Below are 21,672 nucleotides of genomic sequence, written 5' to 3' on the forward strand. Positions count from 1 at the left end.
TTCACAGTTCTTTCTGTGATGCCCCAAAATAAAAACCAGTGGAACCAGTCAGATGTTACTCAGATTATGAACAGCGTAGGAAGTTTATTTTACTTTTTGCCACAAGCCATGAAGGCCGATGGTCCCCTACTGTAGGATGCATGACCCACTGTCTTGATAGGTTCAGATGCCCCTCTGGGTTGTGACAGTGGAGAAATACGGGCAAGCAGGACAGTGGGCCATGTTGAGCAGGGTTGAGGACGGGACACAGTAAACATGTGGTTCAGTCAGGAAAAAAAAAACAAAATGTAACTTTCTGGCAAGCATAATTTGTGTTGGAAAGCTAAAGCTGCACATTGACCTGAACAAACCATTCCCTTGGTGAGACATGGGAGAGGCAGCACCATGCTGTGGGAAGACATTCACTCATCAGAAACTAGAAAGCCAATTGGAGGATGGAAAGATGGACGGCACCAACCTGTTAAAGGGGCAGTATTATGTTTTCCAGGCACATAGTGACTTTTCATAGACAGTCAAATAACTATATTACATTCAGTTGTTATGAAAATTGTGCATATATCACACATGACTTAAAAATAATTGACTTTGCAATTTAACACTTTGAGATTGGGCCTCTGTCTCTTTAAGAAAGTCCTACTCTTTTTAACACTCTTCCTTCATCATGTCATCACAACAAAGTTTCTATGTTAAGCCGTTAACAACGTCCTTCAGCTGCTGGACTGAGAGGTTGTTCATATAATAACCTTCACAAGGGTTTGCTAATTGCTGCTGTCACTAGTCTGAAGATGGCACTCGATGAGAACAAATGTTTTGGTAACTGCGAATGGTTGCCATGGCAGATTAAAGGATTTCTCAAACATGAATAAAAGAATCAAGGCGACTCTCTCCAGGTGTATTTTTGATAAGGGAATAACATTAWACCATCACATAAACCTTCAAAAAGTAAATTTTACATAACACCGTCCCTTTAAGAGGACTGAGAAAACTTAAGACAGCAGCAGATTGGATTAGATTAAACCTTGTTTATGTGAATGACCCAATCAAAGTGGAAAAACCAATTCAATTGAGAATATCTGACTTAAAAACCGATGTCCACAGATGGTTCCACTTTACAATTACGCACTCGTTTTTTTCTCAAAAAGAAAAACACAGAAATAGACAATTAAGTCTGTGACCAAAACAAAAAATGTGAAAGAGTTCAAGAGGCAGTGTGAATTCTTTTGCAAGGCTCTGTGGGTTCTCCTCTCTGGGATGCTAATCCCTCTCGGAACAGGTGCTCTCCATCCTCAGCAGCTTGGCTTGAGTCTGACAATCTCTCGGGGAGCTCGGCGAGGACAGGAACGAGTTGGAGAAGGACGAGGTGCGCCTGAGGTGCTTCCTGAATTCGGCGTTCAGGAAGTAATACAGCAGTGGGTTCAGGCAGCAGCTCATGCTCGCCAAGCAGAGGGAGATGGGGTGAAACTGTTTGACGGCCAGCGTGGTGGCGCAGTGTGCGATAAACCTCTGCGAGACCATCAAGTAGAGCATGAAGTTGATGTGGTACGGGGCGAAGCAGAGGAGGAAAAGAGCCGAGCAGCTCAGCACCATCCGCAGGGCGCGCCGCTTCTCGCTGCTGTTAGTGGGCTTTTCGTGGCTTTTGTCCGCGTGGCCATTGGAAGTGAAGGACTGGAGTCTGCTGCGCATCGAGGAGCCCGGAGCGGCGGAGTCCTGCCAGTCCTGCGGCTGGCTGTGATTGAGGGACCAGGCTATGCGGATGGAGCAGTAGCTGATGCAGACGAAAGGGATCAGGAATCCAAACAGCTCGCACATGCTGATCATGCTCACAGCCAGCGGGACGGAGATCTTCCGCATGGGCAGGTCCTTGAAGCAGCTCCCGTTGCTGGACGGGGCGCTGGCGTTCGAACTGCACGTTGTCGTGCTCAACAGCGTGGCGGGGGTGGAGGGGCGCGGGGCGATGCTCTCGGTGGAGTTGAACATGGCGTTGCCGCTTCCGCTGCTCCGCATCAGAATGAAAGGTGAGCAAGCAGCAGCGACAAACACCCACACCACCACGCTGATGAGCAGGTCGTAGCGACGCCTCCAGCGGCGGGCGGTGAACGGCTTGAGGAGGAAGCCGTATCGCTGCACGCTGATGCACACCTGAAACAGAAAGAGTGTGAATCACACGGATATTTTTAGAAACCTGACAAAAGTCATCCCATGACTTTCTGCTCTTCTCAAAGTGGCATCATAACTCTTGAGCTTTTTTTTTCAATCTAGTCACGTTTCGACCACAAGCCTGAGAGTTTTTTTAGTGGGATGTCGTGTGATAGACCAACACAAAGCGGTGAATAACTATGAAGTTTAAGGACAGGTGGAAGTGGGTTTCAGAGTATTTTTCGGAAATAAACTACAAAAAGAAAAGAGTGGGTAGTTTTTGAGTCCGTCACAGCCGTCTGCTTTCAGAAATAACCTAATTATTAAGGAAAATCCACTCATGTATGGATCTGTTTCAGCGTAAATTCAACTGTTCCTTTAAAATAATGAACAAACGGCATCTAAAGATTAGTGAACAGTTCGTGAGGAACGTTGTGGGGAAGTTTAAAGCAGAATTTAATTATAAAACTAAATACCAAACTTTACAGCAAAGGGCAGCATCATCAGCAAAAAGATTTAGGTAGAGTAACCAAAAATTATACTCACATAAGAGTAGAACTACTTCAACATATTTTTTACTCAAGTAAAAGTAAAAAGTAGCCGTCCAAGAAAATAAAAAAAAGCATTTGGTAAAAGGGCTGCTCAAGTAACACAGAATCTGATTTAATATTTTAAAATGTTGCAATCAGATAAACATTGTGTAGAAGTGTAATGTAACGTAAAGGTAAAGCAATTCTGGCATTTAAAATACTACAAATAAAAAAATTACAAATAAATACAAAATAAGAAATTTTCAGATCATATTTTAACAATATTAAACTTTACAAAAATATTTGTATTTGCAGTAGGTAATGTTAAAATCATTTAATGTACTTCCAGTGAGAATATGTGACTGTAGATAGAAATTAACATTTCCAACAAAAGGCTGGTGTAAAAACACAATGTCTCACTTTACCATAAACTCCAAATGTGTGTCTGTGTCTCTTACTTTTTTGGCTAAAATATGTTTGTACTTTATTCATTAAAGTTACTTGTGTTGGATAGAGCATCTAAACATATTACTCAAGTAAGACTAGAAATTATATTAATATTACTCAAGTAAAAGTAAAAAGTACGATCCTGTAAAAGTATACTTAGAAAGGAATTTCTGTTCCCCTAAAAGTTACTCAAGAAGCCATGAAGAGCAGGAAAGATGACAAAGAGCAAGACGAATGAACCTAATTCTGGAAGAAAGATTTTTAGATTCTGCAAGCCCAAGTGGAGCAGAAGTTGACCTTTGACACTAAACATACGACCAGAGTTGCAACTCATTTGCTTAGACTAGCGTATTACAGGCCTGTTTTATGATTCAAATGATGGCATTTCCTCCTCAGCATGCCATCAAGTGATGCAGAACTCTGATAATCATCCATTTGTTTAAGTCATGTGTGGAAAAAACACACATGCAGCATTGAGAAACGCTGGTTTAGAGCAAAGCATAGAATGGCCTAATCAAAGCACAGCTCTAAATCTGAGTGAGAATCTTTAGCAAACATTTTTAAAGAAGGTAAGGTAATTTTATTTATATAGCACATTTTCAGAAACAAGGTAATTCAAAGTTTTTTACATGAATTAGAAGGAAATACAACAAAACAACAAACCAAAGTAAAGAACAAAGGAAGAAAATATAAAACAAAAAAGTTGAATCCCATGTTTAAGGAGAATTTGTCTGTGATTTATAAACCAGTAGGGGTTTCTCTGCATTCCTGTTCTGATAATGTTGCTCTAAGGTAACGAGTAGTTTCCCTGGGTAAACTAATAAGTTTCTCTGGATTCTAAGTTTATTCTTATTCCTGAATATATAAACTAGATGCTCCTGTTATAAGTGCTCCACAATTTATAAGCTAGAAGAAAAACTCCATGCAATCTGGCGACGCTTCAGTTATTTTGTCAGAAAGAACAGACAATTCAGCTGGTAGAGACAAAGTTCTGCTAAATATCAACGTTCAACCCGGGTTTTAGATCGTCCTTTTTGTACAACACAGCTCTATGCAACCTTGTGTTAGTCTGTCACATGAAAATATATTGAAGTTTATGACTGGGCGATGAATCAGTAACAGTATATATCACGACAGATACATAATATCACTGAACTTCGATCCAGAAACGCATGGCATTCTGGGGGATGTAGGCAGACCAAAGACAGCTCAGGCCCACCTGTTAAACGCTGGTGGGATTAACTAGCTCACTCACTTTGTTTACCTAGCAACAACCTGTTGAGTAAGTCGGACAGGAGCAGTTTCAGGTTTCAACCCTGTGCCTCATAACTGCTTAAAAATAAAAATAAAAAACAATGACTGTAGATAAAACAGTTAAAGTTCACATCACTAGTTTGGTTTTAGATACTTAAAACAATATCAATCAATCAATACTGATATGAAGCACTGACATATTGTGGTCCAGCTATAGTTTATGGCTAGAACTTGACAAAAATCCAAACAATTTCATGAGGCACCGTACTTAGTGTTTGACTTTATGTTGACATAAAACGCTAAATTTCATCAAACATCTCTGTTATATTTTAATGTAGTTTAATTTCAAATAAATAAAATAAAAAGAAAAGCACTCTTACCAGGAACACAATCGCGGCGTACATGTTTAGGTATTTGAGGTAAAAGCAGAGCAAGCAGATGCCTTTTCCGAAGGGCCAGGAGTGTGTGAAGTAATAATAGATCCGCAGGGGCAGAGAGAGGACGTGGACCAGGTCTGCCAAAGCCAGGTTTATCATGAATATCACCGCTTTGGTCTTCTTACTGTGGGACGACACAGAGGAGTCGGTTAGTAACTGCAGGACCGTCCGCTGTTGAGCAAGAGTTTCGAAACACAAGCGGTTTCCTTTGGCTTTAACGCCGGCAGATACAATCGATTGAAGGGATCTTGAGCAACATTGTGTCTTTTGAAGGTCTAGCAAAAAGAAATTGCTTTAGCCGATTAGGGTTAGGGTTCAAATCAAAATGATTCGTGAAGAACGTTTGCGCGTTTACTCGCCTCACCTACCTGAAGTGTTTGCAGAGGACCCAGAGAGCGGTGGTGTTGAGGAAGAGGCCAGGGACGAAGAGCAGCAGGTAGAAGTAGGTGTACATCTTCTCCATTGTGTGCTCCCAGCTGGACAAGTCATGGTTGCAGGATGGGGTGTTTGAGAACCCCTCTGTCGCTCCAGTTTCATTTACAGTCATTATGTTTTTGTTCTCTTATTCAAAAAAAATAACACCACCTAGGGCGGGCTTGTCAGTTCATGTTGTTAGTCAGCATTACCGCTGAAAGAGAGAAGGGAGAGAAGAGTCAAAGTACTGAAAATAAACACAGTGAAAGTTGATCTGACTTGTTTACAAATTCACAAAACGGTGAAACTTTTTCATATGAACTCATTCTGAGCAGAGTTAGTCTAATCGTCGGGAACCTTTTGCCAGTTTCAAACATTTCCAAAAGCAAAAAGGGGTCGTCACTCAGCCCCACATCCTCACGTGAACTTTCGGTTTCATATTGAACAGGTGTTTTTCTTCCTACGTGCTGCGGCTCCACTCCAGCAACCCGCTAACGGGAACGTTCTAGCAGCAGAACATCTGCTCCAGAACCTGTTTGTTCACATCTGCCAACGTTCTTTACGTTTGCTCCCACATCTCCTGCAGCCTGCCGTCTATAGAAATGTCCTCACAGCAACCGGTTTAGTGAGTTGTATAAAACTCTAATCTTTTATTGCGGTTATACAATCCCTCACAAAAAAAAGGTTTACTTAGGTAAATCAATATCTGTTTATGAGAGTAAAAATAATATACAGTTGTTAACTCTGTCAATACTTTCTAAAGAAAAAAACCTGCTTAGCGATTAAGACAGTAGTTTTTCCTGTACGATTTTACAGGATCAAACACAAACAGAGGTAGAGGAGACATTTTCTCTTTGCTCAGTTTCTGCTCTCGCCTCTTCAACTCACCGCAGTTTTAGTTTTTCTTTTCATAGCACTCGGCTCTGACGACTGACGACTGATTTTGTGTCTGCTGATTTGGTTGTGGGTGATTATCGTTCTCAGTTTACAGGTAAAGTCCAGCAGACTTTTTCTTAAAATGTCCTGGTATTTGAAAGAGATGCCTTGCACTGACTCCATAAAAATTACTGGGGACATTACTGGAAAATTGTACTGGCATTGAACTGTGTTTTTGTGACTGACTGTTTTAACTGTCTAAGTTTTATTTATTTTTGCATAAATACAGGTTGGAGAAAATGTTGCAGTAACAACATCATGGACAAAGTCTATAACAAACTCCTTCCAATGTGTGAAGTGGTTTGAAATTAAACGGAGCGCTGACGATCCAGCCAAATTCGCAGTACTATAATTTCTCCACACTTTTGCGCTATCTGAAAAATTCCAAGAGTTTCTGAAAGTGGAGACGTTGCGCTTTCCAGCTAATATTGGTAATTTAACCCCCACTGTAGCAGGGAGTGAAATTAATCTGAGGGCCACTCTATTAATAGACGGTAAACTGTAATAATAACTATAATATTGAAAGTTCGAGGTGTTATGGATAAATGGGCAAATATATATTTACTCAGGACATTTAAAGAGCTGCATACAGTTAAAACAAACAAAAATATTCAGACGGACATTTGAAACTTAGGACATGAAAGGTTAAAGAAACAAACTGAATTAATGGAGAAGTTTTTTTTTTTTTAAACTAAAAGTTAAAAACAACTGTATTTAAGTTATAAGGGTTCAGATGTGGAATAATTGTGAGGAGTTAAAACTGTTTTTCACTCATTAAATACAATTTTTTATAAAAATAAATGTACTAAACAAATACAATAAGGATTGATTATGTTTTATTTTACAGGTTTGCCCACAGACTTATTTATCTTGAGTTTATTTAACTGAAGATAAATAAACAGAAAAGATTCTGCTGCTTTGATTCTGATGATGCTGTGTGAATAAAAAAGCGAATAAGTTTGTGCTTCTACTCTTTGTGTTTTTACCATTGACACTAATTGAAATATTGTTTATCTATTTCTGTATTGGTTCGGTCTTTGTCTCTGCTGTTTTGTTCTCAGCATTGTGTTTTTTTTATTTGACTTTTTTTGTGCATTGAAACGTTAAAAATGGCCGACAATAAATAAATATTCTTATTAATTGTGCTAAATTTCCATTTTAATCCAATCTGTTTATCATCTTTGCTGCCGTCTCTCTCTGGCTCTGTTATCCATCAAGTCTGTTTCAGCAAGACTCCATCCAGCATCCAATTACTGCTTTTAAGATTATCATCATTTTAATGTGTCAATATTGAACATTAGTATTGGGATGTTGATTTAATGTGTGATGCAATGCAGCACCTGGAGTGTTTGTTGCAGAAAATGTCAGTTGACCAGAAGCACATGGCTCCAGGTAAAGTCCCAGTAGTTTTGTAGTTTTGCTGTTGTTTTTATCAAACCTTCGGGTTCTCCAGGTTCACACAACCTTCCAATGATTTTGATTTTAGTTTTTAAAAGTTTCTTTTTTCCTCTGCTTCTCTAAGTCTGGTCACGCTATCCACACCTCATTTTCTCCTGCTGTGGCTCTGGCGATACGGATCCCAGCCAAGGTGCAGCTCTTCCCTGAAGCTTAAGGTCTAAAATTTTATACCAGGGGTTTTCCTGATAAACCAAATAGATAGAAAAAAAAACAAAAAAACTGGTCGTCATGCAACTGGAAGCATTCCTCTCTGTCAGAGAGACCTCCGTGAGATTTCACAACAGGGTGAAGTAGTATTAAGTAAGCACTCTCTGCACATTTGAATTCCCTTTTTATAAAGCAGCTCATAAACATCGCATAAAGTATGAAACAAAGAGCCGTGTGAAATCAAAGCCTAAAAATAGTAAGGATCGTTAATTGTTTTGCATGCTCAACAGTGTTGTCGTTGAAGGTAGCAGATTAAACTTTGATAAGGACTGCAACAGGAAATCTAATGCTAGAAGCTTGTTTTTTTTTTATCAGAGAAGCATCAGCCTTCCCTCTGTCATCAAGACTTGGTCCACACCCTTCCTACACCGGTCCCACAAGAGGAAGAGAAAAACTGACAGTTATTTGTCGCTTTCTTTTTGGCCGTTTTGCTGGAAACGTGGATGTGTCTTGACCCCTGATTGTGTTGGTCTTCAGTTGCTCTCCTTATCTAACATCTATCAGTTTTTCTTTCAGTCCGCCAACATCTCTGAACTGGTTTCTTCATCTTTGAACTTCTTAGATCAGAAATACAAATAAAAGCAAAGACAGTAGGACACAGCAGTCAAGACGTCGTTCACACCTTGCATGTATGAGAATAACAAAGATTTCAAAACAAACCCGACTCATCAAAAAATGCAAAGCGTGACAAACCGCAAGGACAAGCAGCCAAACTTCCTCTCAGAAACTATGTTCGAAAAGGCGGTCGGTCATTACCTTGTGTCGCCGCGTCTTCTCCTGAACTCATCATCGGACGCTGAAGGAAGAGTCCAGAACCAGAGACATGTGCTGGCAACCGCATGCTCCAACTGCTTCATCAACACACACTCCTCCTCTGGCTGCACAGGAGCAAACACACACGCGCACACACCCTTCCTCTCCTTCCTCTTTCTTGTGCACTTTTTTTTGCACAAGACAAAGAGACTTGTCCGTTGGCTGGTGAAGTCAGCAAATCCCCCGTACTGATGTGGTTTGCCTGCACGAAGAGGTGGCATCTGCTGCTAGCAGGCGCAGGGCTGACTCTTGGTTTCGGAGGCGAGAGATCATGAGGGGAAGGGGAAGCTTTGCCCTTCAACGTCTGGCGTGGTGCTTTTCTGCCGTTTGGTACGTCACCGACAGCCTAGCAACCGACCAAATAGCAAAGGCTGACACAGATTCGATTGCACGTGCAGTTAAGAATGAGCAAAGGCAGGCTGCTCGCTGCCCAGGCTGAGCGTTTTTATTTTCTTCCTCCTGTAGTCTTCAAGCTCTCTTCAACAGGTGTCAAAGCAGCCTCACTCCCTGTGTCATGTGTGCATACAGCAGAGTAAATGTTTACTTTGGATGACTGCGTCGTTACAGAAATGCTAATCAGCTTCCCCTGCTTCAATGCCACTTCCCCTTCTTTTTTTAAAACAGTTTAGCAAAAAAACAGAAAACAAATCAAACTGTCTAAGCATTCTGCTATTTTTCCAGCTGTAAGGTGACACAGAGGGAAACTGAAAGGTTGTGGCAGGAACATGTGGGGCTTTTTTAAACATACAGCACCTGGGATACTTATAGTTTATGTCATCAAGTGCAAGTCGAGAACCATAAAAACTTAGAAAGACAAACATCCGATACTGATACACCAGGCGTGAGGCTCTTAAAGGTAAGTCAGTGTAGCCTCTTTATTCTGCCTTTTAGCCACTAGATGTCACACTAGCTCAATGTGAAGTTGCTGCTCCGTTTCGTTCACATCCAAGCCTGCTGCTTTACACTTGGAGGCCCAGCAGCTGATTGCTTCCACAATCAGCCTCATAGGAGGTTTCCTTGCATGCTTCAAAGCTCCTACTCCTCTTACTTCCTGCCTTTCTGTCTGTCGCCCTTCTCAATGCCACCCCTGACCCCGGGCTCCACAAAGCGCTCGCTGTTATGAGCCTCTGCGGTTGAAAATAAAATGGTCACATCGCATGCACACGCCCGGAGGTTGCTGCCGGCGTTAACGGATCGTTTTTAACTCRCTCAGTCGACATACCGTTGCAGGAGGTATTCATGTCTGAAGGATTAGTAGTGGAGGGTGTGAATTTCTGCCTCTGGATTGATGAAAAGACTAAACAGGCGGATCACGGTTACGGATGTCCATCAGTGCGACTGCTAGATGCTTGAAAAGCTGCACAGTTTTCTACAAACAATAAGCACAGGAGGCTTAATGGAAACACAGAGATTTAAAAACAACTCGAGTTTTTTACATAAGAAGTTTTTGTGGTAAGCCTCATTGACCAAAGAGCTTCCTTCCACATGGTTCCTCGATCTATATGGCTTATTACAAACTGCTAATGAGAGTGTTTATGGTTTTCCTCTCAACAAATGTTGTTTTTTATTACCACTCTTACATGAGCGCCTGATTAAATTGAGTCCAGGCTTGGAATATTGTTTTATAACTTGAAACGTTGGCTCTGTAAATAAAGCTGTTTATTTTTCCTCTGTGATCAGGTTCTACGTCCCGGTGGCAATCCAGAAGGCTGCACACGATTCATTTGTAGAAACTACAAATGAATGAATTCACATTTTCTTTCTCTGAATCTGCTGATTCAGCACTGTTTAGTGCTTCGGTTTGTGAGGTAAACAGGCAGGAGTGTTCATCCGTACTGAGGAATGTGAGCATATTTGTTGCGTGTAAGAGACTTTGAGCAGATCTGCAGTCTAATGCCAGATTAGGGCAGAGAGCCCTCATTCAGAGGCAAACAATGGACCATTGCTCAATTCATAATAAGCGCTTGGCCTGCGACACGGTACACTGGCCCAAGTCCTCAAACGAGTCAGGGCCACTTGGTGAGCCAGTGTGGAAAAAACTCCTCCAGGAGTGAAACCTTACAGTCCAGTTCAGAGGAGGCTTGACTAACCGGTACCGAGCTGGAAAAGGAACGATAAATAAAAGCAAAATGAAAAAAAAAAGAGATCAAAAAGACACTAAGTTAAACGAAACTTCAACATGACACACATTTAATTCAGCAGGTCAACATAATACTGCTTTATATAATAACACCAGATCTGACCACACTGAACTACGACGGAGCTATAGGGCCATGCTAAGAAAAACTTTTAATAAAATGACAAAAAATAAAGCCACGACATCACGAGGATAAAGTTAAAATAATACGAGAATACAGTTGAAATATTTTGAGAATAAAGACACAAGAATAAAGTAATAAAATCTTGATTTTATTCTAAACAATAATACCGCCCTTCTTTTTTGAAAATAAAGTCATGATTTGATAATAAAGTCAACATTATGTCTTAATTCTCAAAAACAACTTTCTTCTCAAATATTTATTCTAGTATTATTTCAACGTTATTTTCGTACAACTTTCTCCTCCTAAAGTTATGATTTTATCTTGTTAATATTATGACTTTGCTCTTGCATTCTCGTAATTTTATTACTTTAATTTGTTTTTGGTTTCTGAGCGCAGCCCTAACCCCCCGCCGAACTGATCAGTGTCACTACATTGATGATATAACGCACTGTCAGAGCTCAAACTTTCTAAAAATAAAGATTTAGTTACAAAAGCACTAAACAGCTCATATCAACAAAGTGAATGAGAATCTCCATCTTATGGACAGCTCAGTGTCAGTGTGAGTGTCTGTGAGTCTCTTTGAGAGACTCCTTGTCTCTGTCACGGCGGCCCCAGCGTGGATCTGCCACCCCTCTGCCCCGTGTGTGTGCGTGCGTGTGTGTGTGTGTGTGTGTGTGTGTGTGTGTGTGTGTGTGTGTGTGTGTGTGTGTGTGTGTGTGTTATAACAAACACAGATACATTCCTCTGTTCTCCAGTGCTGGATTAATCCACAAAGCCCGGGCCATACCTCAGGACTTACCTCTGGTCTGAGCTAATCTGCTGAGCTATTTGTTTTCCACTTCCACAATTAAACAGCTGATTGTTGTCCAAGTTCAGGGTTCCTCCAGAACCCACCGCGACCCGTTTTCACCCCTGACGGCGCCGAGTCATAGCTGGCTGTCGAATATCGTGGCATCTTTCCCGTTGCTGGACACGGACTGAGTGTTTCTGGGGACGGCCGTGTCCTGGGCCTCATTATCGCTGCGCGGGATGCTTTCGGGCCGTGAGCCGGACCCCTTGCCACCAATGGTCAGGCTCTTCTTGAAGCTCTCTGAGGTGAAGTAGTAAACCACAGGGTCCAGGCAGCAGTTGAGGCTGGCCAGACACAGGGTGATGGGGTACAGGGTCCGCGCGAACCGCTCCACGGCGCAGTTAGCCAGGGCCTGGGTCCGCACCAGGGCGTACAGGAAGAGCAGGAAGTTGTACGGGACGAAGCAAATGATGAAAATGGTAAGGTGGACCACAATCATCCGCAGGACGCGCTTCTTGCTGTCGCAGCCATGGCCGGCGCTGACCGGGCGACGCAGTGTCCGGAGAACCAGGGAGGAGCACACCAGGTTGGCCAGGAGGGGGAAGAGAAAACCCACAATCTGAGGAAGTAAAGGAGAGTTAAAGGATGAGCAGTGCTTTTCAAAACGATTTATACAGCTGGACCAAAAACAAACATATCACAATATCATCACCTTGGTGAAATTACGGCTTGAACCGTTTTTTGCCAAATTGATTTTTTTTTTTGCCTAAATCATCTTTAGACAAGAAAGAGGTCGTGATTTTTTTGTTGTTGCCAAAATTACTTTCAGCAAAAAATTACTTCATTATTATTATGTCATTTTCTATTTTCTATTTTATTTTCATTATTTTAGGACAGTACACAGCTTTTCTATCAGTCAATATCAATAATTATTGATTCGTTTTTTTTGTTTTAAATATTCGAAATACTCTCAAACTGGTGGCGTGACCTTTCCTCTTTTATCCACAGTTTTCAAGCTACGCTGTTGTTTTGTATTTTTAAAAAACAACAGCTAGCTGTTGTTGCTAGGTTACCTAGTTACCTAGCAACAACTACATGTTGCTAGGTAACCAAAAAGCGAGTGAGTTAGTTTATTCCACCCACCTAGCTTAGCAGGCAGTGAGCGGTTGAACCAGCTAAAGCGTTTCCTCTGCCTACATCCCCCAGAATCCTGAGCGGTTCTGGATCGGAGTTCAGTGAAATTATTCAATATTTTATCAGACATATTATCTATTGATTTTGGTAAAGTGACATATTGTGACATATATTGCTGCTGTTGATACTCTTACATGTTTTCCACATGCTGTCATGTTAAATCAGGGGTCTTCAACCTGCTGCCCCAGAGCCACGAGTGGCTCATTGGAGCTCCCACAATGGCTCCAACAAGCTTTGACTAGAGTTTTTAAGTAGAGATATCATCACTAAAGCAAGTTTCCACAACTGAATTACACTAAAATTACAAATAATATTTATTTACTAATTTTTCTTGTAATTATATTGAAAACTAGATGCTTTTTTATTCACATTTCCACAAATATTAACATCCCATAGCAGAAAATGTATCCATTCTCTTTTTGCAAAAAACATTTCACCCTTTTAACATTTACCTTTACACCTAAAAATAGCAGTAAAACTGCAGTTCTTTAAAAATTACAACAAATCACCTATTGTAGGTACTGTATTCCTCAAAAATGGCCAATAGTACTTTTTTCAAAAGGTCATGTAACATTTGCGGCTCTAAACAAACTTTATTTGGCTGAACTCAGGGCCAAAATGGCTCTTTGGATTGTAAAGGTTGAAGTAGTTTGTAATTCTGAAGTGGAATCATAATGATGCCTGGTTTTGATCCAAGGACATACAAATAAAATGTGAAAAGTGTTGCGTATACTCAAACACAGCTCCCCTGAGACAATACTTTACTGAACTACATTTTAATGCAGCCGGAAGTGTTTTGGGGAATCTCTCCATCAACTCTGTACATCTAGAGGCTGAAGTTATCAACACAGGTTTTACATTTTTATTTGTTAAAAATCTTTAAAGTGAATGTGTATCACTTTCCTTCAGCTCAAAGTAGTGCACCATTTTGCTTTGGTCTATTGTCTAGAATCCCAATAAAATACAAAGTTTTGGGTTGCAACTTGACAAATACATGAAAAGATTTAAAGCAGAACCTCCTTGCTGTGTATCTAGATGTCTTACTGAATGCCGTTCTGGTAGCGAACGTGTTCATATACATCTGGCTGAAGGTAGCTCAGCTCACCTCTATGAAGATGGTGATTTTGGAGAGGTAGGTCTTCCAGGTGTTCTTGGAAAATCCTTCAAAGCATGTGGTGGCTCTGTGTCTGCTGTTGATGGTGGAGAAGAAGGTCACCGATATTCCTCCGCCCACGATGGTGAGCCACACGGCGGCACACACCAGCGCCGCGTTCCTCCTCGTGCGGATGGAGCGTGATCGAAACGGGTAGACTATCGCCAGGAAGCGGTCCACGCTGATGCAGGTGAGGAAGAGCATGCTACCGTAGATGTTGGTGATGAAGGCCGTCCCTGACACCTTGCAGAGCCCGTCTCCGAAGGGCCAGTTGCGGTTGACGTTGTAGAAGACCTTGAAAGGCAGCGTGAAGACGAAGACCAAGTCTGAAAACGCTAAGTTGGTCATGAACATTGTGGTCTCGTTGCGTATCTTCATCCGGAAGCAGAAGACGAAGAGGGCGGCGCAGTTGGTAATCAGGCCTGAAACGAAGACCACGCTGTAAACCGTGGAGTACAAGTTGTACTTGAAGGAGTCGTCGATCCCGCAATCCTCCACTCCAGTTTCGTTAATCACAAGGCTGGCCATGGTGATAGAAGAGACAAAGTCTTAAGTGTAAAAAAAAAAAAAAAAAAAACTGAAAAAGATACAAATAGATCTTCAGGAAAGGGGTGGAAATCCGGGTGTCAGCAAGGGACCGTCTGCTGAAGCCCCCTCCAAGTCATCATGGACCCCCAGAGCCGGACTCAGTCAGGATGCACGGCTGCTCGGATCGCTTGTCCTCCTTCGAAGAGAAAAGGAAACGGCACTCAGGAACTTCCAGACTATAAAAGTCGTTCCCCAGAAAGCAAACCATGAATGTGCACAGAGATAAAAACAGGGAACAAACTAAATTTTAGAAAAAAGAACAATGGAGGGCTTCAAAACGTCGATCATCAGTACTGCAGAGTAAACCTTTAACATTTATTTAACTTCTGTTTACCTTGTGTTTTAAATGTTTAATTCAGTAAATCTATGCAGATTTTTAGCATCAATAATTCGACAACAGTCTGTTTTTAATTTCTGGCTCCCACCATGCAAACATTCCTGATTCAATGTCAAAAATGTCTTTGTATAATTAAAAAAATACGCTGGTGGAAATAGTACTTTTAAATCAATATTAAGGAATTATTCAGTTAGAAGAGGCTCATATATGTTGCTGAAAAGTTATTTGTTAGTTTTGTCTTATTTCAAGTGCATTAAGATATTTGCACTAGACCAAAAACACTTGGTAGCATTTTATGTGTTTGTGCAGGACATAAACATCAAGGCAGCATGAAAGCCAGAATGGAAAAGGATCTGCTGTGATTCACAGACTTGTTGAATCACAGCCTTCGGATTTTCAGCTGAGTGTTTGTGGTTGTGGCTGTGGCTTGACTGTTCTGTGGGTTACGCAAATTGATGTGGTCAAGAAGAAGCTTTCTTTGACCTTCCTCCACTTCCACGCATTTAAAAATCAGCATCCAGGTGCACAGAAGAGTATGTGAGCAGATTCCAGGTCCATTTGGAAGGAGCGGCTGTGCAAAATCCAGTTATTTTGTTTGTTTACTTACTGAAATATTTGAATTTGTAATTCAGGGGACGTGGTGGACTGTGGGACTGTTTTGAGACTGTAGAGCTCCAAACATATTGAAGTAGCTCTCACATTTGTCCAACAAATGATGGAAAATCTGGATGTCCACTTGGCATTAACAGCTAAAGTAATGCATACCACCCAAGTGGTAAACTTTATAATATCTACCGTATGCTGTGGAGCTGATTTCTCTCAGTCTGACTCTTAAAATAAAAGGTTTGACACACAAGGTTTGGGGTTGTTAGTCACACATCATGTGGAAACAGCTGTTTAATATCTGCTGAGGCTGGGAGCAGGTGGCTAAAATCAGATGACAACAACATYTGGTATTTGGTATATTTTTACTCAAACTCTGGACCGATGCAAAACTTTACCCTGAGTATGGACAAAAATGTAATGTACATAGATTTTTTTCGACAAAGGCCAACCAACCTCAAGTAGACACAAGTCTAAACTACTACAAGATTCCCTTTTATGGCCTAAAACGATGCGATTTATCGTTATGAATTGATGAATCGTTAACTGGAGTATAGGTAAGGTAAGATAAGGTAATCTTATTTATATAGCACATTTTCAGCAACAAGGTAAATCAAAGTGCTTTACATGAATTAGAAGGAAAGACAACAAAACAACATACCAAAATAAAGAGCAAAGGAAGAACAAAGGTAACAAAAAAGTATAAAACTACATATTGGTTCCCCATGTTTAAGAATAAGCAGTCTGTAATTTATAAACTGGTAGGGGTTCCCTCTGGGTTATTGTTCTGATAAAACTAGATGGTACTTTCTGAGTTTGTTCTAGATTTGTGAACTAACAGGAGTTTCTCTGGGTCTTGCTCCGATGTTAAAAGTTTAATGTTGAGCTAAGGTAATGAGTAGTTTCTCTAGATAAACTAACAGGAATTTCTTTTGATTCTAAGTTTGTTCTAATTCCTGCTCTGGTTTGAGTGACGTATATAAACCAGATGCTCCTGTTCTGGGTTGCTAGATAGGTATAAGTACTCCATAATGTAAAAGCTAGAAGGAGTTCATCTGGATAATAACCTGATTAACTAGTAGGGGTTTCTCTGGATTCTTGTTCTGATAAAAATAAACATTGCTTCCCCAATGTTTGATCCTGTAAATCTAGCATACAGACTCAAACAGATTCAGGGCAGTAATTAGCCTTTTATTAGTAATTAGTAAAAAAATACATAATTCTGCATTTAAGATTTAAAAAAAAATCTCTTTGTGTAACATGCAAACTCTTCCAGTGGCATAGTTTTAGCTTCACTCATTCAAATTCACTAGAGGAATGCTATGTTGTTGCATTTTAAGCAATAAAATGTGTAGTTAAGAACGGGAATGGATTATTTGTTTATTTACCTTTTGCATATTTCTAATATTGTATAAAAAAAGGTTTAGTGAGAAATTAGTGTGTTAAATGAGAATGTGTAAAATTTTTTATCCGATTAATCATCAGAATAATAGACAGAATAATCAATAATATAATCATTAGTGGCAGCCCCGGACACTGTAGCAAGTTAAACTGGACTTATTGCATTATAAAACAGAGGTAAGCTGGCTCTCCTGTAAAGACCCAGCCGGTTCAGCCTGATCTCCTTTAATGCACCGCGTTAGCCTGAAGACCTCGTCCTGTGCCAGCTGCACTCTGACATCTTGACTGCATTTTCACACACCGCCCCCAAAAGCCTCCCGTCGACCCTCACAAAGGCCTCACTGTACCCATCTGCAGCAAACACACACATTTACATATGCAAAAGCCTCCACATGTGAGCACACAAGCAGGCAAACACTCACATGCACCAATCCTCAAACGGGTCTCTGTGTGCACTGGGGTGGGGGGGGACTGGGCCGCCGGACCCCCGGCCAAGCCAACCGCGACTTTCTGCACGACGCTTTAGACGGGCTCCGTTTGTCTGAAGGTGAGAAGAACCTTCAGCTCAGGAGCCAAGCTATGCGAGTAGTGGATTACAAGAAAAAAAAAAAAAGGGTCTTGCCGAGGGATTTCGGTCCTGAGAGAGTGAATGAGTGCACCTTATGTGGCGGGTTGCGGACAGCTGCACAGTTACGAGGGTTTACCCCCACGGCCGGACACAGCAGCGACAGAAACAGGCCTCTGGGACCCGCTGATACGGAGTGATCAAGTTCGGGCCCAGCTCACATCCAGCTGTTCCTTTCTCTCACAAGCAAGGGAGAGAAAAGGGGGAAGAAGAGGTGAAGACTGGGGGAAAACAACTTATAAAAGGCTTGTGTTTTAAACCCACATCTTGGGGTCACAGAGGATTCTGTTCAGGCTCGTGTCGCACCGAGAAATACCTCTGAGGACTTCCTAACAGTTCATAGTGACGTTTTAATGAAGATGAAAAGGATTGACGAACAAATACGTGAAACGATGTGCGTATCAATGGCACCTGTTTGGTTTGAAAGGGATTATAATCTTAGCCTTTCGATGCAACTCCTCTCGATTATAATCTCCTTTAATTGAGTCTGGGCTTTCTCCCATTGACTTGGATTTCTCCAGTAGATTTCTGAGCAGACCAATTGGCAAGTAGGATAAGTTGTGAACAACGATGTTAATTTTCTATGCAGTTTAAGAATTTGTTTTAGCAATGACAGCAAAGGAAGTGAACAATGCTGCTCAGTTTGTGTTGTTCAGGCTTCCAAACATTGAATCAACATCAATAGCCATCTTTTTCGGATTGGCACTTCTCTGTTGGCAGTAGAGGACGGTTGTTTACTGCTAGCAATTTCTGGTTAGCTTCATAGTGTCAAACTGGAGCTTCACATACGTCACGGGCAAACGTTAGCGATTAGGACAATTTTCAAATTTTAACAGAGTCCATGCCTCCAGGAAGCAATCGTTTCTCAATAGCTGAGAGTCCAGACCCTCCAGACAAAGCGAAGCGTAGAACAAGGTGCTGGTTTTTCCAGGCTATTATAATCTGGATATTTTGCCCTTTTTTTAAGATAGAACTCACCATTTCTCGTCATTCTAAATATTAGCTTATACCTACAGCTCAACAACCAAGCTGTTGGTTATATCGAGGTTTGCAATGTTGTTAAATTTAGTTGAAATTTAAAAGTTTACCCTAGCAACCTTTTTTACACCAAATGTAGTAAAAATTCACATAACCTTTTGCGACATTTAATTGTTTTAGAACAACAACAACAATACGAAAATGTTAAAGGCAAACAAAATTCAGTAAGGCCTAACTTTTGTGGAAAGGTTGGGCAAGTTGGGAAAGCAGCCATTGAGATTTTTCTTCTCTGGTAGAAAGAGAAGTATGGAACAAGGAGAAAGTCATGTGCTTTGAGGATAGAAACTGTGGTCCAGTATATTTAATATGGCAGGTAGATGCTAAATTACCAAAATATTATAAAGCTGACGGTGTATATTCCTCAATGACAAAAAAACAAAACGGGGCAACTAAACAAAACTAACTTGAAACTAAATTTAATTTTAGTTGAATGACAAACTTCTTCGCAATGTGCTAGCAAAATAAACACTAGGTTTAAGTCATTACAGTTTCAAAACCACCTTAATTTGTTTTGTCATACGTTATCCTAATGAATCCTAACGAAGCACAAGCTTCAGAATGCTGCACACGACTGGTCAGCTGGCTGAAAAACGGACAGCTCAAAAGAAAGACAAATTTTGCTAGTTGGAACATTTCTGGGAATGAAACAGTCATGGAGTGGAAACAAAAGGAACTCCAGCCATCGATAAAGGTAAAGGTAACGTTTCATCCAAACTAAAGTTTTTTAAGCCAATAGCGACCTGCAGTGATAATATGCAAGATGGCTGCCTGGTGCTGGTCATTTTGCTGCTTTGACGTTTTGCATCTTTTAAGTTTTGGTAGTTTCACACCTGGCCTTCGTGCCAGTGACGTCTCTATTCATACCAACCTTGTACACGCTTTATGCCTTGTAGATCTTTGGTTCAAAGCATCCCCTGGATCCCTTTCACCTACCTACATAGAGATGTTCACATTTATCTCACTTGACCTATATTTACAATAAAAACATAAGATTTAAAACTGTAATTTTTTTCTCCATTATTCTTCTATAGACATCTTTAAATGGGATTACATAGCAGCATAGTTATTGTTCATAAACAAATATTTATCAAATATTTAGCATGCCTATTACCAAGTGTGATATACTTCAGGAGGTTGTTAATACATTAATACACATCAATATGGTAAAATAGAATAATTGTGTGAAGAAAATAAGCTTTCAGTGATTTGTGGTTTTCTGCAATTTGGTAAATTATGTATAATTTTTTTTATATATATATTGGTGCATTAGTTAAAAACTTTGGCGTACGGGGACATAATACCTTGACCGAAAGTAGGCCTTCATGAAAAATTTTAACAAAAACGTCAATTATGTAATTGCTGTTGTTGAAACAAGATTTAGCAAAAGTCTTACCCTGAATATTGTTTTGGTTTGTTTGCTCTGTGTTAACTTTCCAACTAAAAGAGTTTTCTGCTAATGGACCGCTATGTTGGCAAGTAGCTAAGCCATATTTCATTCACCAAGGTGGGGGCCAGCTTATTTCTGCGTTATGTTGCAGATGAATTTGAAACACGTTTTCCCCAGGAGTAGAGAAAAAATGTCACTGTCTACAGACAAAGTGGTGGACACTCACCGGCAGCTGAGCGGACGGTGACAGCTCACCTCCCGGTCACCGAGGGTTTCCAGCTTGGCGGCGGTGCAGCTGTCAAAGGTCCGGAGCACCGTTTTTTTTTTTTTTTTTTCTCCACACTGGAACAAAACTCTCCAAACAACTCGCTCGAAGTTTCCCCGCTCCGCTCCGAGGCTGAATGCTGGCTCCCTGGCGTGAAAAGAGCAGCTTATAAGCTTGTAACAAATCCCGAGGGTGTGAGTCCCTCCATTAATCCTGACGAGTTGCTCCGTCCGTCCGGACCGCATCACAGCCCGCCGCCCCGAACTGCTGCGCGCGCGAGAGCCTGTGCGCGAGCGTACATGGACACAGACGGCTCGCTCGGCCACAGGAAGCGAGACAATAGCACCTCAAGGATGAAGGAGGAGGAGGAGGAGTGGAGTCGTCAACAGTGGAGAAAGAGGAAAGGACGAGGGGCTCCGATTAATCATCTATCKGTGTTTGCACCTTCATTAGCTCTCAAAATATCTCCATTAAACGTCCCATTAATGATCATCTCAAATATGTAACACGTGTGTTAAACATGTGTGTTAGCACTTCTCAAGTACAATCCACCAATGAAACCAAACTTGAGCTTTTGGAGTAGGATTCCAAAACGCACCACTGAGACACACGGTGGTGGCAGCATCATTATGTGGGAAGTTTTTAGATGAAGCTTAGGTTTTTGTCAACATGAATTCAATTGTGAATATGTTTTACACCGAGTCAGTTTGGGCATAAAACCTTCAAGTGTCTTCAGGAAAGCTGGGAGTTTAGAGGGTTTTTACTTTTCGATATCCAGGTATATCCAAGTCAACAAAAGAATAGATTAGAAAGGAAAATTAAAGTTTTGGATAAGGTCCTGAGCTGAAATCTGACAGACAGTTTGAGGAGTCACCCGAAGAGACGGTGCTTTAATTTAGATTAAAATTTTGCAGATCTTTGAAATATGCAACCCCGGTTGCTCTCATTTGAAAACAAGACAGTTTGTTGTTTCTGTTATGATAAGGCTTGGGAGAAACTATAAAAAATTAAATCTAATCTGTAGATTCATTCCACTTGAAAAGTAATGCAGTGTTGTATCTGAAGGCTATCAATATGTGGGGTGAAACAGTTCCAGGTTAGAACTGATCAAATTAAACATTTTCTGTTACTGTCTTTGCATCCAGCTGCTCTGTATTAAAATTACTTTCATATTCCAAACTTTTACATTGTATGCTCAGAGGAGCTACCACAGACATTTTTGTATGGAAGGCACTCTCACATCTAATTTGTAAATTGGCAAAATTACTGTAACATTATGCATTACAACATTACATCTTTAATATGTCCATCAGGACAGAGGTTCTTTAGGCTGTACTAGAATAATTAGCTTCAGGCTGTTAGTGCTGTAACAGCCTGAAAATATCATTAGATTTATTT

At 40.8% G+C, this 21,672-nt stretch overlaps 2 protein-coding genes across 3 annotated transcripts; both read right to left on the reverse strand.

Annotated features, from left to right (window-relative positions):
* Positions 1-51: 51 nt before the first annotated feature.
* On the reverse strand, positions 52-10,715 carry p2ry10 (P2Y receptor family member 10). The gene is made up of 4 exons (XM_008419665.2): positions 8,576-10,715; positions 5,173-5,432; positions 4,748-4,928; positions 52-2,139 (listed from the first exon to the last, which is right to left on the reverse strand). The coding sequence occupies exons 2-4, from the start codon at positions 5,349-5,351 to the stop codon at positions 1,255-1,257; spliced, it is 1,245 nt and encodes a 414-aa protein (XP_008417887.1). The 5' UTR covers positions 5,352-5,432; positions 8,576-10,715; the 3' UTR covers positions 52-1,254.
* Positions 10,716-10,810: 95 nt separating this feature from the next.
* Positions 10,811-20,591, reverse strand: lpar4 (lysophosphatidic acid receptor 4). 2 transcript variants are annotated; one of them, XM_008419669.2, is made up of 5 exons: positions 20,236-20,591; positions 17,619-19,555; positions 17,382-17,500; positions 13,983-14,754; positions 10,811-12,302 (listed from the first exon to the last, which is right to left on the reverse strand). In XM_008419669.2, the coding sequence occupies exons 4-5, from the start codon at positions 14,556-14,558 to the stop codon at positions 11,820-11,822; spliced, it is 1,059 nt and encodes a 352-aa protein (XP_008417891.1). In that variant the 5' UTR covers positions 14,559-14,754; positions 17,382-17,500; positions 17,619-19,555; positions 20,236-20,591; the 3' UTR covers positions 10,811-11,819. The 2 variants fall into 2 exon arrangements, with proteins under 2 accessions (XP_008417891.1, XP_008417888.1); XM_008419666.2 differs by lacking the exons at positions 17,382-17,500; positions 17,619-19,555.
* Between the last annotated feature and the right edge of the window lie 1,081 nt (positions 20,592-21,672).

This window comes from Poecilia reticulata, linkage group LG10 (assembly GCF_000633615.1).
Source record: "Poecilia reticulata strain Guanapo linkage group LG10, Guppy_female_1.0+MT, whole genome shotgun sequence".
Lineage (NCBI taxonomy): Eukaryota > Metazoa > Chordata > Actinopteri > Cyprinodontiformes > Poeciliidae > Poecilia > Poecilia reticulata.